Below are 17683 nucleotides of genomic sequence, written 5' to 3' on the forward strand. Positions count from 1 at the left end.
GCTGTCAGGATCAGAATATCGGTATGCACCAGCAACTGAAAATGTTATGAGAAGAATAGACAGTTATGTTTATGGTTTGTAGATCTAGAGAAGGCATATTTCAGACTACCGAGGGAAAGGATGTTAGCCGTAGTGAAGGGAATATGGGATTAATGGTATATTATTAAAAGCAATCATATGCATTTATGTTGACAATTGGGCTGCAGTGAGAATTTATGATAGAACGAGTTCTTGGTTCAAAGTACTTAAACGGGATGGACAAGGCTGTAATCTTTCATCTTTGCTATTCATAGTTTATATGAATCCCCTACTGAAAGGTATAAAGTGGCAGGGAAGGAATCAGTTAGCTGGAAACGCAGTAAGCAGTCTAGCCTATGTTAGACGACTTGATCTTAACGGCAGACTGTGCTGAAAGCCTGCAGAAAATAAGTGCAGCGGGTATGGTATGAAAATTAGCATTTCCAAGACTGAAGTGATGTGACTAAGAAAGAAACCCAAGGAAACAACGTTAGATCAGAAATACAAAACTGGGACAGGTAGATCATTTTAAGTATGTAAGAAGTGCATCCTCCCAGGATGGTAGTGTACTGAAAGAGATTGAATCAAGGTGCAGCAAAGCTAAAGCAATGAGCTTGAAGTAGTTGTTGTTATTTTAAACTTATTTTTACAATTTGCTTTACGTCGCACCAACATAGATAAGTTTTATGGCGACGATGGGATAGGAAAGGCTTAGGAGTGGGAAGGAAGCGGCCGTGGCCTTAATTAAGGTACAGCCCCAGCATTTGCCTGGTGTGAAAATGGGAAGCCACGGAAAACCATCTTCAGGGCTGCCGACATTGGGGTTCAAACCCACTATCTCCCCGATGCAAGCTCACAGCTGCACGCCCCTAACTGCACGGCCAACTCACCAGGTAGCAGTTGTTATCAACAGTATTCTGTAAGAAAGAGATCAGCTCCCAGATGAAACCATCTGTACACCAGTCTGTTTACAGACCAATTTTGCTGTATGTGAGTGAAAGCTTGGTGGACACAGGATATTCAAAAATTAGAAGTAAAAGACATGAAAGTAGCAAGAATGACTGCCACAACAAACAGGTGGAAACAATTGCAGGATGATACTTGGAATGAGGAGATAAGTCTAAGAATGAACTCGATGGATAAAGTGGTACGGATAAACCATCTTCAGTGCTGGAGTCATATGAGGCAAATGGAAGAGGATAGGTTACCTAGGAGAATAATGGACTCAAGTCATAGTGGGTAATAAAATTAGAGGGAGACCAAGGTGACGATGGTTAGACTTAGTTTCTAATCATTTAAAGATAAGAGGCATAGAACTAAATGAGCCCACAGTGCTAGTTACAAATAGAGGATTGTGGAGGAATTTGGTAAATTCACAAAGGCTTGCAGATGGAATGCTGAAAGGCGTTAACAGTCTATAATGAAAATGTATGTATGTATGTATGTATGTATGTATGTATGTATGTATGTATGTATGTATGTATGTATGTATGTATGTATGTATGTATGTATGTATGTATCAGACACTGCAAAGTATATAATAATTATTTAAACGTGAGTTTTTTACTTTAAGAGACAGTTTTGAAGTTTTGATAGTATAAATAAACTTTAAAGCAACCTGAATGCAGCAACCCTGAAGTAAACAGGAAACTTGACAATATATGTTTTTAGCAAACAAATTTATAAATAATACTATTTCTAACTTAAAAATCAGTATCACAGGTATTCCATTCATAAAGTGTATAATGTAAAACTACAATGATGATAACTATGTATACATGTGGATACTTCATGTTATCTTAACACTACAAACAAACAAATATTTAATTCATCACTGAATCTCCAGAGTGAATTTTAAGTTTACAACAGCAAAAGAAGATAATGAAGGGTTATAATACATTTCAAATTATAATGTAAGCTGAATAAATAAGTATACTCCCCTTTTATGTACAGTCATATATAAAAAATACACGAGCATCAAGTACAGTACATGTTACGAAAAATCATTCACATCCTAAACAACAATAAAAATAAATGTAAAGTACAACTCAAGAAAAATTCAGAACTAAAGATGAAACAAAAAGGATGCAATTGAACATACTTTACTAATAACCGCCAACAATAATAATCTAATACAGCAAAGAACCTAGAAGATTAGAATACTTTAAGCCCAGTCAAAGTAATTCAAATAGTCATTTCAAATATCTACAACAAACATATATATGTACTTCGACTGGTTTCACACACTAATACCGTGGGCGAAGATGAGTACGCCCATTCCCGCAACATCATGGTCCTCCCGATCGATTTGGAGTTATGTTGAAAACTGGACCAATGCGTAAAAAGAACCTTCGTAGAACAGATCGAAGTTCAGGTTTCAAGTCAAAACACATGATTTCACAGAGAAGAGGATAGTAGCTTGATGTATGGGCAGCAAACTGTGAAAGAAAACAAGCAAATTAAATAATATGAAATAGCAAATACAGTGGATTCCTTTTTACCTGGATCCTGTTAATCTGGATTTTCAGTTTGTTTTTTATTTGTAGATGATATTGTGATTTAGGTACAGAGTGGGGCTAGATGCATGGAGTGAAGTTATTGAGGAGTAGAGTATGAACAATGAAAAGGAAGAGGAGTGATAAAATTACAGTACATAAAGTGCCGTTACAAGTGGTAGAGAGCTTCAAATATCTGGGAAAAATAGTCTCACAGGATGGAACAACAATTAGGGGCAGAAACAAGGCAACCTTTCTACGAATATTCTATCAGATTGGATCACACTCCATCTGGTCTTACTGAACAAAATGGCGAACATACTTCACAGCGGTTGGCGGATGCAGAGTGGGTCTTGGCCCACAAGTGGCCACAGCTAGTCCACGGTCCGACAGCTCTGCACTCTGACCGGCCGACCGAACAGAGGAGAGATGGTCACGGCTCTACACCTCTGTATTTGGGAGGTGGAGAGGGGCTAGTCCCCACCGTTGGCTGTCCTGAGAATGGCTTTCAATGGTTTTCCAGTCTCCTGCACCAAGGTGAATGCTGAGACAGTTGCTAGTATAAGCCACAGCTGCCAACCCTCTCACCTTCTCTGACACAAATCTCCTGGCCTAAGAGACGGCATCACCATCAGGAAGCTCCGCTTTCCCCTTCAGGGGAGGAATGAAAACATTTAGTAGCAGTAGTACCACACTGCCTCCTCCTTAGGGCAAATCATCTTGACTTGCTCCATGATACAGCGTCAGACAATTTAACAGACTGGCCATCACCTCTCCAATGAAGATTTTTCTGGTTCCGTTGGACGGCGTCCTCGTTCCTGTTGACGACTATTCGTAGATCCTAGCAAAGTGGCTGAAGTTCCCAGTGACTTTCTCCTTTATCACACTTCCATCTACTTAGGGCCTGTGCACCTTCGTAGTTCACTAGCGCGATGCACATGACTGACTCGCACATCTCAGGCTTGGCCCTGCTGGGTCTCATCTTCTGTGATGTCAAACTCTGTGTCCGTACCGGTACGCAGCTTCGTGCCGGGACGAGCGTCCTGGTCAAGTAGTGTTCTTGTTCACTGGTCATCAGTTCAGACTTCATTAGCATGCCATCTCCTAGTGGGGTCCCTCCAGCCATGCCATCACCACCATCGCCTCTATCCGCAGGGCCATCGTCAGAACCCCTACGAGATTCTGCTCCCTGCCAAGCTTCATCTCTGGATGGATCTTGGTGCTGCAGAGTATACTGCAGTAGATATCAGCTGCCCCATGCTGGGTGCGATCCTGGAGAGGCTGATCCACGGTCATGTCACCTGGTCGCTTGATCTTGGTGGGACCGGGCGAGTTGGCCGTGCGATTAGGGGTGCGCGGCTGTGAGCTTGCGTCCGGGAGATAGTAGGTTTGAATCCCACTGTCGGCAGCCCTGAAGATGGTCTTCCGTGGTTTCCCATTTTCACACCAGGCAAATGCTGGGGCTGTACTTTCATTAAGGCCACAGCTGCTTCCTTCCAACTCATAGGCCTTTTCTATCCCACCATCGCCGTAAGACCTTTCTGTGTCGATGTGACTTAAAGCCACTAGCAAAAAAAAAATCTTGGTGGTGATTACCCGCGGTGTTCAATTGATGAAGTGAGCCTTCTCCTGCAGCTGGACACAGTAAACGACTCTCAGTTGGTGGTTACCACAGCGCCTGTGGAATATTACCACAACCTCCTCGTAGGTTGAACCTGGCTGTGGGCTGCGCAGTACCTCCGTCTTCTGTACAGTTTCGAACCGGGCTGACATGTTCCCCAGGAAGTGGTCCCATTGTAATATGAGGTCTCCACAGCCGTCATCCTCTCACGCAGGGCACTCACTTCTGCTGTCGGGTCTCGAACTTCGGATTCTAGAACAGCAGGCATTACTTTGGACCGTTTCTTGTCCAGTCTGTTGTTATCCCCATGATGTCACTCTTCACCTCAGTTTTGAGTGAGCACACTTCGTTTCCTAACTTTAATTGTTTGTTCTTCAGTTCATTTAAGTCTGTTTTCAGTTCGCTCTTATGTTCCTCCTGACTCAATACCAGTTCACTACCGAGTTGGTTCAGGCTAGATTTAAGTTCAGGTTTCAGCTCACTAATAAGTTCCTTAAGTACCTATTGGTTAGATTTCAGTTCACTCTTAACTTTGATATTGCTAGATTAAATTTCACTCCCTCTGGAATTGCCAGAGAAGCATCTGGAATTGTTTGATGTCCATTTTGTCACTCACTAGAGATTTCTAGCAACTATGAAATATGCTACCAGTTACTTAAGTTTCTGACACCAATTGTAACGTACCATTTTATCCCACTAGTTGATCCAACTACAGTAAAAGTCCGTTATAGCAAGAATACATAACGGCAAAAATTTACTCGCTATAACGGATTGTTGTTATATCATATTTTTCGTAAAAGTCAGGAAAAACCCATTACACATTAAAATCGGTATGAAACAGCAATCAGTTTGTTCAAAACTTGCGTTCTTCCAGATGACATTCACACTACTGCTTACTCGTTTGTTATTTCTCGAAATCTGTTACTACTTGAAAGTGTATGTTTAATTTCATTCTGAAAAAATACAGTATCACTCCAGAGGCCTCTGTGGGAAACGTTCCAGTTTTCTTCTGCAAACAGTGTCACCTAACCTAACCATATATCCCCCTCGCTACAAATTTACATGGGAACAGCCATTCTGAAATTTAACTAGACACGAGAAAATATAAACTATCTGAAATCAATGGTGTACTCTGCCATATCTTTGGGTGTATCACAATTTCAGTATATAACATTAAAATTAAGTGATCGTTTACTTCAGCCTTTATTTCTAACGAATTAACAACTGCTATCAACCACGTTATTTACACATTTATTACGAAAATGGGTTATCATCTTTCATTTTGAATTTTCTTTTAGAGAACAGCAGTTGACGGGTATTACTAATCAACTCTGACTTCGAATGTCGATGAGAGATTTCGCAAGTGTACATAGTGAGAAAACGATACAGTACCGATGATGATCGATCGCATTTTATGGGAATTGTTTCGGTTTTCTTATTCAAACAGCGTCACTTAACCTAACTTAACTGTACTGTACGTATCATGAAAACATATTCCAAGCGCCAGTAGAGAAATGATAACATTCTCACATAAATTTACCTCTGAAATCAGTGATGCGCTCGACCACTTTTTTTTTCCAAGTTGCTTTATGTCTCACCGAAATGGATAGGTCTTATGGTGACAATGGGACAGGAAAGGGCTAGGAGCAGGAAGCAAGTGACCATGTCCTTAATTAAGGTACAGCCCCAGCATTTGCCTGGTGTGAAAATGGGAAACAACGGAAAACCATCTTCAGGGTTGCCGACAGTGGGGTTCGAACCCACTATCATCCAAGTACTTCTGCCATATCTTGACGTGTATCGCATTCTTACTAAATTTCAGTGTGTAGTATTAAAATTAACCGATCATTTACTTAGCCTTTATTTCTAACGAGTTAACAACTGCTATCAACCACGTTATTTACGTATATGTTATGAAAACATATCGTCTTTCATTCTAATTTCTTATTATGGAATAGCAATCAACCAGTATTACTAATCGACTTCGATATCGCCTTCAAATGTTGACGAGAGAGCTCGCAAGTACTATAACCTTCCAATGTAAATCAGGATGAGATTGGTGAACACATTGGAAGTTTATGTTGAGAAATAATGTCAATGAAATCTTATGTCCGGTTATCACACCTCCAGGTGAATTTGAGTTCAGTTGACTTGTCTAATTATGTGAACGGCATCGCTGAATTGAAGATAGCGGCGAATTGATAACAAGCTCTAAACCCCGTGGTGCCTCGGAAATATTGGTAGACAATAAAACATCGTGGAACATAGGGCAGGATTAAATGAATAATACACATTCCTCAAGTAAAGTTTCTGAAATGCGCATGAACGGTAGAATATCAATGACAGAATGTTACTGAGGGCCATGAAATGTGTGAATAATAAGTTTATATGAGAGGGCCATACCTTGTACATCTAGTCTCGCACGATTCGACGATCGAGATGAAGAATGAAACTGTCGATTACTAACCTAAATACGAGGCAGCAATTATTAAATAAGTTCCTTTGCCAATACAGCTGATTTATACGAGATCGTTACGCATTATGTGTCAAATGTTTCCAATTGTCAAGAGCATATGGGAGCTGGAAGCATAGAAGAATTCTAAAAAGCAAACCGTCTGCAATTATTATGTTGTTGTAGAATTTGTTTTGTCTCTGAGGAAGTTGACTCTCAATCTGTATCTTAGAAGGATCGGAAGCGAAAATTCGTGGGAGAAAGATTGTGTTGAAGAGATATATTAGCGTGATATTGGCATATTATAAACACATATTATATTGTAAAACAAGATATCTTGTTATCGAAAACGCAAAGGCAAGTGTGTTAATTGAACTGTAAAAATTGTATCAAGGTGTATAACCCTGTCCTAATAGATATCTCTGAGTTTCAGGTAACATGGAACCGTCAGTTATTGGTTATACATATGAGATGACTGCACGTATTAACATGAATAACTAAAACAGAGGGACCTCGAAGGATCTGGTCAGGAATGTGATGGACACTAATGGATAATATTTATAGTTGAGAGCTGAATATGGAAGGTGACACCGTCGTGGAGCAACAACCCAGGATGAGTACTTGAATATCGTCTATATATTCCGCCATGTAGTTGCTTATTTTAGATGTAGAGTAGTATTTATTTTAATGTCGATTTGACATGTATAATTTTCAACTTGAAGGCGACCGTTATTTGTTAATCATTGCGTTGTATTACTTATGATCGTTGCGTCTAGTGCGGTGAGTCAATCTATGTTGTGATAATATACGAGGGGTCGTGTAAGTTTTCTTTTAATGTCTGCTAGCAAGGTTTTACGGAATGATTTTTCGGCATCGATGATATTGGTACCGTAATGGTGTTATTGTCATAAATGTTAACTTAACTCGTGGCTCAAAATACCTCGGAGGAGCTCGGTATTTGCGACGTGCGATTCTATGGTCTTCAAATATTATGTGCTTGTGCAGAAATACGGTGTTTGATAATGGAAGTGTGATATTATTGTGGTGATATGGTGTTAATGCGGCAACATATTTAGTAGTCTTTGACGTAATTGCCTGAATAGATTGTTCCTAGGTATTGTGAATTCGCTGTGCATGACGATTTATGCGACGTGATAAGGTGTTTGATACGGTAGGATCTTTAAAAATATGTATGTGGATAATGAAATGTGGATGGTTATAGACGTGTCATTAGGATTGCGTATTTTATGATGATGTAATGTGAAGGTCCTGATGATGGCATTGGCGTTAGGAATTATGTTGGTCATGCGTGAATTTTGATGTCGTTATGATGAATGATTTATTTAGGCACGAGGCAGTATTTAAGAATAGTGTTGTAGGATTTTGCACTCACGAACACTAATAGATGGTCGTCACATTATCCTATTTAAATACAAGATTGACCAGAGCGCACGGTATTAAAGGGATGTTTAGGATCTTCACAAAATAAACGGTAACGTAAAGATATTGGGTCATGTCGTAAAGGGGAATATGATCTCCTATGATAAGTAAATCATTTCTTTGCTAGTTGGATATTTTGTAGATCATATGAGTTGATGCCTAGTGCTGATGTAGTTATTTCAGACCAAACTTCGCAGTGGAATCCGGAGGCGCAGAATCAACATAGTTAGAGAAGGTTATTGTACATGCTGCAATGTCTATTGATGTCCTTTATCTAGGTGCAGTCTTCGATGAATGTTCGAGAGGATCGAGTCTGTCTTTTAATGCATGATTTTGATGGATGACATATTATGCTACGATCCTGTGTCTTTCAAACATTTCTCTTGCATTTATGATGATTTATGAATTTAGAATAACGGTGTTTTCAAGTTGCTAGGTAGACAGTTTACCGATAAATAATGCGATGATTTAAATTAGAATGACGGAATATTATGAGATATTTGAGTAGGAACAGCATTCTGAAGTGGACGATTCAATAATTCCCAGTTATTTATTTCGAAATGCGTGATGGATAATAGATCTTTCACTGTAAGCCTTCAGCAGTGGGACACTTTGTCTCTTTTGTTTTCGATTTTCTCTTGATTGACGATGTTATAATTTTTTTGTAACAAGAGCAAGAAGTTAGGTGTTTATTTCAATTTTAACGTAACATTTACTTTTCTTCTTTCTATATCCGTTTGTGTTGCTAATAATTTGCTCATTATGTAACTGACATTCGAAGTTATTTTGAGTCATTAAACGGAAAATCCTTCCATAAATGAAACATTTTACAGAGTTCTCATTTGATGTAGCGTAGGAATACTAGGATAGTTATTTAATTTAGGATAAAATGAAATGATGGTCAATGTATCTTGATGAATATGCCAATATCCTAGATCTCTTGACATTCTGTTGCGGAATATTCACGTAATTTTTAGGCAGGAAATGATGATTACTTTCTACGTTTAAGCTATACTGATACTAGTCCATTATATAAACCTGTGACCCGACTCGTCGGACTTGCACGCCCCTAGAGTGGAGGCTTCATGGATCTCCGACTGTTTTGCTTTGCCGCAGCGTAACCCAACACTGAGATTCAGAATTGAGATGTGCAAAAATGGTCACAGGGATTGCTGTCAGGGCTCATATAGGGTATATAATTTTATTTGGCCCCCAACGTGGGGCTAGAGTTGAATTATTTTATCACCCAACGGCTAGAGTCGAATTATTTATCGCCTGGCAGTGGACTTGAGCTGTATACATCATCGTTTAATGCCTATCAGTGGAATCCAAGATGAAGAGAACAGAGTAGAGATTATTTCACTAAAAAAAAAAAAAACTCGAGACGACATTGGTAATCAGAGAGAACATTGAATTTATAACGTCGTTGGTGAAGGATGCTTGAAATATTTATTTAATCGTATATTTTATGAGTAATATTGGAAGGATTTGGCCGTTAATCAGTACTACGATTTTACTTAATTTTATTTTATGACATTATGGAAGGATATTCCGTAAAACTTCAGCTCTTGTTAATCGGGATAGTGAGTCATTTAGCTTGGATAGCACGATGTGTTGTTCCGTGTCACTTATTGTTGGATGTCCGTCATATTTCGGGTCAGATCCGGAGAGACCCATACGTTCAATTTATTGAATTTAATTCGTGAAGTTGTTAGGCAAGTATAGGTGTTGAGGGAACACTGGCTAAGGACTGTATAAAGAGATTGAGAGTTATACATTCTTAATAAGGAACGATATAGGAAATTAGGATGGCGTCTCTTGCACAAGTAAAGTTATTATTGGAGGAGCTCGCTGGGAAAATTAATAAAATGCAAGAATCGCAAGAGAGTACAGAAAAGAGAATTCAAGAAGTACGAGAATCGCAAGAAAGTACAGAAAAGATAATTCAGGAAGCACAAGAAAGTACAGAAAAGAGAATACTGGAAGTACGCGAGTCACAAGAAAATACTGAGAAAAGGATTCAGGAAGTACGCGAGTCACAAGAAAATACTGAGAAAAGGATTCAGGAAGTACGTGAGTCGCAAGAAAATATGGAGAAGAAAATCCAGGAATCACAGGATACTACTAGAGCAAAAATCCACGAATCACAAGAGAAAATGCAAGGAACTTTTGACAGAATCACTGATATGGTACAAGAAAACATGAAGGTAATGCAAGAAGAAATTGTATCGTTAGGATCGAAAGTCGCTGAAGTACAAGGAGAAGTATTAAATTTAAAAGAGGAAGTGAATGCGGCAATGAATGAGAATAAGAGAAATTTTCAAGAAAAATTCGAAGAATTGAAGGTTGATTTTAAGTCGAGCATCCAAGAGTTGCAAGTCCAAGTTGACCATGATCTTAAGGAGCTGAAAGAAGAAGTAGATGTGATGCAGGAGAAGATGAAAGAGTCTGATAATAATTGGGACGGAAAACTCAAGAAAGTAACGGATGAAGTCAATATCACCAATGAGAATATACGGAAGGAGATAGCCCAAGCAAGAGAACAAATCAATGACAGATTCAATTTGATAACGGAAGAATCGGATGAGAATAGAGCTTCGATGAATCGGCAGATAAAAGGATTAAAAGACGATTTGAACGCTATCCAAAAGGACGTACAGAACTTGAGGATTGAAAGTGAAACAAACAGAAATTTGGTATCATCTTTGACCGACCGACAGACAATAATTGAGGATGGAAGGAAGACCGAAGTAAACAGTCAATTTGAGATACCGCAGCTTAGCGTTGATATTAACGACAACGGGACAGTTCATACAGGAAGTGGAACCCAGATTGTTAACATTATACGTACTTATGAGGATAGACCTAAGAAATTTAACGGGAATATAGGATCCAGTATGACTCCTCGTGGTTTTCTAAGAGAGATAGAAGAGTACTTTAGGGAAGCGAAGGTATCCACGGAGCGTCAGTTAAAGACAGTGGAGAAACACCTAGAAGGTGCACCACTCATTTGGTTTAAGGCTTTCCGCTACGTTTTTGAAGATTATGCAGGCTTCAAACAAGCTTTCTTGGACAAATTCTGGAGAGTCGACGTTCAACAAGGAATCAGACTCGAACTATACTCAAAGAAATATTCTCTATCGGGACCGAGTAGATTTGCAGAGTACTTCGTGATGCAATTTCATCGGTTGAAAGAGCTTGATTCTCCACCTACAGAGACAGAAATGGTACGGGCAATAGTCAAACAATTCCCCGCGGATATACAGAGATTACTGACGGCGGCGAACATTCAATCAGCCGTGCAAGCGGAGTCAATACTTCGACAAATTGACAGCACGACAACGCATACTAATAGCCGCATAGTAAGACACGTCGATCCGACGGTAAATGTTGTAACACCAGCAGGAGATGAAGGTGTAGAAAGGAACGAGAGATACAATAGTCATGGTCAAGGAGACAGACCTGTGGCGAATGAAGGCTACAGAAGAATGGAACATAGGGATGAGAAGAGTGATAAGACGCGCCAGAAGTGGATACCGTTTCGAAACGAAGAGCGAAGATATCCTAGGTACTACAGAAATACAAAGTGGAATCGGAACAGAGACAAATGGCCGTATCGCAGAAACAGGTATCGAGAAAATTCGAGACAGTCAGATATTCGACAGGACGAGGAGATAAACAAAGAAAGGGAAAGGTACCTTAGCGAATTAAGAAAACAGCAGGAAGGCAAACAATGGGAACGTGCAATATTAAATCAAGATATGAATGCTGATTGCGTGGGTGCGACTAGTCTGTTGTATCAGCAGGAGCAAAGAAAAGAAAGCGCCGATAAAACGTTAAATCCCGCAGCCACACCATTTGACAAGAATAATCAAGGCAATGACGGGGTGAAAAAAAAAAAACTTCATTTTGGAATCAGCAATAGATGATAGAATTAGTAAATTAAATCCAAATTATAAGCAACACGAATGGGTTACAGCTGGAATCGAATCGTGGGAATTTGAACCCGAGGAATTGCTGCACGAAGACGGTCAACCTGAAGGAACGAAATTAAAGAGAGGACTACCCGTTATTTATGTCACAATACTGGGTATTCGAGTGTTGTCATTATTGGACACTGGAGCGAGTATTAGTATCATCTCCAAGCTATTATTCTCAGAGTTACAAGACAAAACACACTTACCTGTAATTCCGATAGCCAATATGAAAATCAAGGGCATAATCCCAGACAAGGTTACGAAATGCAAGATACAAACTTATTTGCCAATAGAGATTGGAGGAAATTTAATGGAACACCCATTTGTAGTCATGGATAAAATCCAATACAATTTAATTATTGGATCCGACTTCATCAGAGAAAACAATATAATAATTGATTTAAATAGAGAAGAAATAAGGATCAGATGTGAGGGTGAAGGAGGACAGGATATTACAGCTAGAATAGAGAACAAGGAGACGAGTGAGCTACAGAAAACCATGAACATTTCAATAAATGAAACTACACATGTTGCCGAGAGGATAATGGAAAGATATGACACAGAAGATGCTATATGTGGACACACAGTCGACAGTGGAATAGGAGGAAGTCTTGAACAGCAAGGGATAATTGAGAATCTGCTGAAAAGGTATAGCAATGCTTTGAAGAGCCACTGGAAGTCAATATGATCGAAGTAACTCAAGAGGATGAGGAATGTTTAGAGAACTTAAAACGATTGCCGGAGTTGCAACTTGAGGATTCATCTCTGAAAGAGATTATTGAGTATTGTCAGAGGAGATCAGCTAACGATGGGCCCGAAGATCAAATAAATGATTATGTGCTGGCGAATAACATCTTGTATAAATACATAGATAAAGATCGGAAGAAATTAAGAGTGGTGGTACCGCGCAAATTAAGATGTAAGCTCATATGGTACATCCATAGGATGATTGGTCATGGTGGACTAGATAAATTAGCGGCTACAATAGGAGAGACGTTCACATGGACTGGGTTCCGGAGAACCATAGGTAGAATAGTAAAAACCTGTGATATATGTCAGAGGGTGAAATACAACTCCGTATTATTGTATCAACCACCGATAGCTGTAATACCAGACCGTCCTAGGGAAGTATATGCCATGGACTTGTATGGGAGTTTACCCGTAGGTAAACGTGGAAACCGTTTTGTATTGGTAGTCCTCGATGTGATGTCAAAATTCGTATCACTTCAGCCCATTAGGAAGGCCAACTCTAAGTCCATTATTAGGAGTTTAGAAAGAATAACGATACCAAAAATGGGTAAACCGAAATGCATAATAACGGACCATGGAACGCAGTTTACGTCAAACGAATTTGCGGAAGCTTTAAGGAAAATGAACATTCAACACCGGTTTAGTTCCATAAGACACCCTGAATCCAATGCGGCTGAGAGGGTCATGAAAGAAATTGCGAAATATTGTAGAATTTTCTGCCATGAACGTCATTGGACATGGACTTCATGTTTACCGACAATAGCCGATTGTATAAATTTTACATGGCACGAGTCCAACGGCAATATTCCAAGCATTCTTCACATGAATGAACAACCAAGACGCCCCTGGAACGAGATCATTGCTAGACCAGTCAAAGAAAGTCCTAGCATCGAAGAGAACATAAAGCAAGCTCAGGCATGTATGAAAAGGCAGGCCGAAAAACGTCTCAAGAAGCTAAGGCATAAGAAGTTCCGAAAACCTTTGGAAGTTGGAACCTATGTTCTCATAAGAAAACCAGCCGTATCCTGTCCTACGGAAAAATTCTATTCCAAGTTTGCACATTTGTACATCGGGCCATTCAAGGTTATTGAAGCGTTAGGCAATAACACATATAAAATACAGAGTTTGGATTCCAACAACATTTCTGTTTTCAATGCTTCGAGTCTTAAGCAATACAGTTTCCCTATCGTTGATGAGGAAGAAGTTAATATCATTGTGGAAGACGAAGGAAACGGAGATGCTTGGGATGTTTATTCGTTGACCGACGGATCAGATGACGAATGATAAAGTTCAAACAAGACTGGAAAGGCAGGATATTGTATAACAGTATCTCAAGAACAGAGTTATTTTCGATCATTTCAGACGTGATAAAAGACGATTTCATTGAAGAAGAGAATTATGATTAGATCATGCATAAACATGAAATTTCTCCTTTCATACGAAATTTCATTTTTGAGTAGAGGGGGAATATAACCTTCCAATGTAAATCAGGATGAGATTGGTGAACACATTGGAAGTTTATGTTGAGAAATAATGTCAATGAAATCTTATGTCCGGTTATCACACCTCCAGGTGAATTTGAGTTCAGTTGACTTGTCTAATTATGTGAACGGCATCGCTGAATTGAAGATAGCGGCGAATTGATAACAAGCTCTAAACCCCGTGGTGCCTCGGAAATATTGGTAGACAATAAAACATCGTGGAACATAGGGCAGGATTAAATGAATAATACACATTCCTCAAGTAAAGTTTCTGAAATGCGCATGAACGGTAGAATATCAATGACAGAATGTTACTGAGGGCCATGAAATGTGTGAATAATAAGTTTATATGAGAGGGCCATACCTTGTACATCTAGTCTCGCACGATTCGACGATCGAGATGAAGAATGAAACTGTCGATTACTAACCTAAATACGAGGCAGCAATTATTAAATAAGTTCCTTTGCCAATACAGCTGATTTATACGAGATCGTTACGCATTATGTGTCAAATGTTTCCAATTGTCAAGAGCATATGGGAGCTGGAAGCATAGAAGAATTCTAAAAAGCAAACCGTCTGCAATTATTATGTTGTTGTAGAATTTGTTTTGTCTCTGAGGAAGTTGACTCTCAATCTGTATCTTAGAAGGATCGGAAGCGAAAATTCGTGGGAGAAAGATTGTGTTGAAGAGATATATTAGCGTGATATTGGCATATTATAAACACATATTATATTGTAAAACAAGATATCTTGTTATCGAAAACGCAAAGGCAAGTGTGTTAATTGAACTGTAAAAATTGTATCAAGGTGTATAACCCTGTCCTAATAGATATCTCTGAGTTTCAGGTAACATGGAACCGTCAGTTATTGGTTATACATATGAGATGACTGCACGTATTAACATGAATAACTAAAATAGAGGGACCTCGAAGGATCTGGCCAGGAATGTGATGGACACTAATGGATAATATTTATAGTTGAGAGCTGAATATGGAAGGTGACAACGTCGTGGAGCAACATCCCAGGATGAGTACTTGAATATCGTCTATATATTCCGCCATGTAGTTGCTTATTTTAGATGTAGAGTAGTATTTATTTTAATGTCGATTTGACATGTATAATTTTCAACTTGAAGGCGACCGTTATTTGTTAATCATTGCGTTGTATTACTTATGATCGTTGCGTCTAGTGCGGTGAGTCAATCTATGTTGTGATAATATACGAGGGGTCGTGTAAGTTTTCTTTTAATGTCTGCTAGCAAGGTTTTACGGAATGATTTTTCAGCATCGATGATATTGGTACCGTAATGGTGTTATTGTGATAAACGTTAACTTAACTCGTGGCTCAAAATACCTCGGAGGAGCTCGGTATTTGCGACGTGCGATTCTATGGTCTTCAAATATTATGTGCTTGTGCAGAAATACGGTGTTTGATAATGGAAGTGTGATATTATTGTGGTGATATGGTGTTAATGCGGCAACATATTTAGTAGTCTTTGACGTAATTGCCTGAATAGATTGTTCCTAGGTATTGTGAATTCGCTGTGCATGACGATTTATGCGACGTGATAAGGTGTTTGATACGGTAGGATCTTTAAAAATATGTATGTGGATAATGAAATGTGGATGGTTATAGACGTGTCATTAGGATTGCGTGTTTTATGATGATGTAATGTGAAGGTCCTGATGATGGCATTGGCGTTAGGAATTATGTTGGTCATGCGTGAATTTTGATGTCGTTATGATGAATGATTTATTTAGGCACGAGGCCGTATTTAAGAATAGTGTTGTAGGATTTTGCACTCACGAACACTAATAGATGGTCGTCACATTATCCTATTTAAATACAAGATTGACCAGAGCGCACGGTATTAAAGGGATGTTTAGGATCTTCACAAAATAAACGGTAACGTAAAGATATTGGGTCATGTCGTAAAGGGGAATATGATCTCCTATGGTAAGTAAATCATTTCTTTGCTAGTTGGATATTTTGTAGATCATTTGAGTTGATGCCTAGTGCTGATGTAGTTATTTCAGACCAAACTTCGCAGTGGAATCCGGAGGCGCGGAATCAACGTAGTTAGAGAAGGTTATTGTAGATGCTGCAATGTCTATTGATGTCCTTTATCTAGGTGCAGTCTTCGATGAATGTTCGAGAGGATCGAGTCTGTCTTTTAATGCATGATTTTGATGGATGACATATTATGCTACGATCCTGTGTCTTTCAAACATTTCTCTTGCATTTATGATGATTTATGAATTTAGAATAACGGTGTTTTCAAGTTGCTAGGTAGACAGTTTACCGATAAATAATGCGATGATTTAAATTAGAATGACAGAATATTATGAGATATTTGAGTAGGAACAGCATTCTGAAGTGGACGATTCAATAATTCCCAGTTATTTATTTCGAAATGCGTGATGGATAATAGATCTTTCACTGTAAGCCTTCAGCAGTGGGACACTTTGTCTCTTTTGTTTTCGATTTTCTCTTGATTGACGATGTTATAATTTTTTTGTAACAAGAGCAAGAAGTTAGGTGTTTATTTCAATTTTAACGTAACATTTACTTTTCTTCTTTCTATATCCGTTTGTGTTGCTAATAATTTGCTCATTATGTAACTGACATTCAAAGTTATTTTGAGTCATTAAACGGAAAATCCTTCCATAAATGAAACATTTTACAGAGTTCTCATTTGATGTAGCGTAGGAATACTAGGATAGTTATTTAATTTAGGATAAAATGAAATGATGGTCAATGTATCTTGATGAAAATGCCAATATCCTAGATCTCTTGACATTCTGTTGCGGAATATTCACGTAATTTTTAGGCAGGAAATGATGATTACTTTCTACGTTTAAGCTATACTGATACTAGTCCATTATATAAACCTGTGACCCGACTCGTCGGACTTGCACGCCCCTAGAGTGGAGGCTTCATGGATCTCCGACTGTTTTGCTTTGCCGCAGCGTAACCCAACACTGAGATTCAGAATTGAGATGTGCAAAAATGGTCACAGGGATTGCTGTCAGGGCTCAGTACAAATAGGGAGAAAACAATATCAAAGGTCGTATTTTGTAGCAAACGCTTCCTTATTTAAACAGCGTCACGTAACTTAACCACGATGTACCATGAAAACATATATCAAGCGCCAATAGAAAAGTGATAACCTTTTCGCTATAAATTTAAATGGGAATAGCCTTACCGAAATTTAACCTGACGCGAGAAAACATAATCTAACCTCAGAAATCAGTGATGTGCTCAGCCATATCTTGAGGTGTATCGAATTTTTACTTAATGTCAATGTAGAGTATTAAAATTAAGTGATCGTTTACTTAGCCTTTATTTATAACAAGTTAACAACTGCTTTCGGCCATTTATTTACGCATTTATTATGAAAACATGTTACCCTCTTTCATTTTGAATGTTCTTTTAGAGAACAGCAGTTG

The 17683-nt window shown here is 38.8% G+C and overlaps 1 protein-coding gene across 1 annotated transcript in view; it reads right to left on the reverse strand.

Annotated features, from left to right (window-relative positions):
- Positions 1 to 1551: 1551 nt before the first annotated feature.
- Positions 1552 to 17683, reverse strand: part of Sec71 (ADP ribosylation factor guanine nucleotide exchange factor Sec71) — a 452892-nt gene continuing 436760 nt past the window's right edge. Inside the window, exon 30 of the mRNA XM_067136654.2 lies at positions 1552 to 2456. Coding sequence (XP_066992755.2) covers positions 2307 to 2456 — 150 coding nt within the window. The 3' untranslated portion in view covers positions 1552 to 2306. The remainder of the gene's footprint in view (positions 2457 to 17683) is intronic.

Source organism: Anabrus simplex, chromosome 1, assembly GCF_040414725.1.
Source record: "Anabrus simplex isolate iqAnaSimp1 chromosome 1, ASM4041472v1, whole genome shotgun sequence".
NCBI classification, from domain to species: Eukaryota; Metazoa; Arthropoda; class Insecta; order Orthoptera; family Tettigoniidae; genus Anabrus; species Anabrus simplex.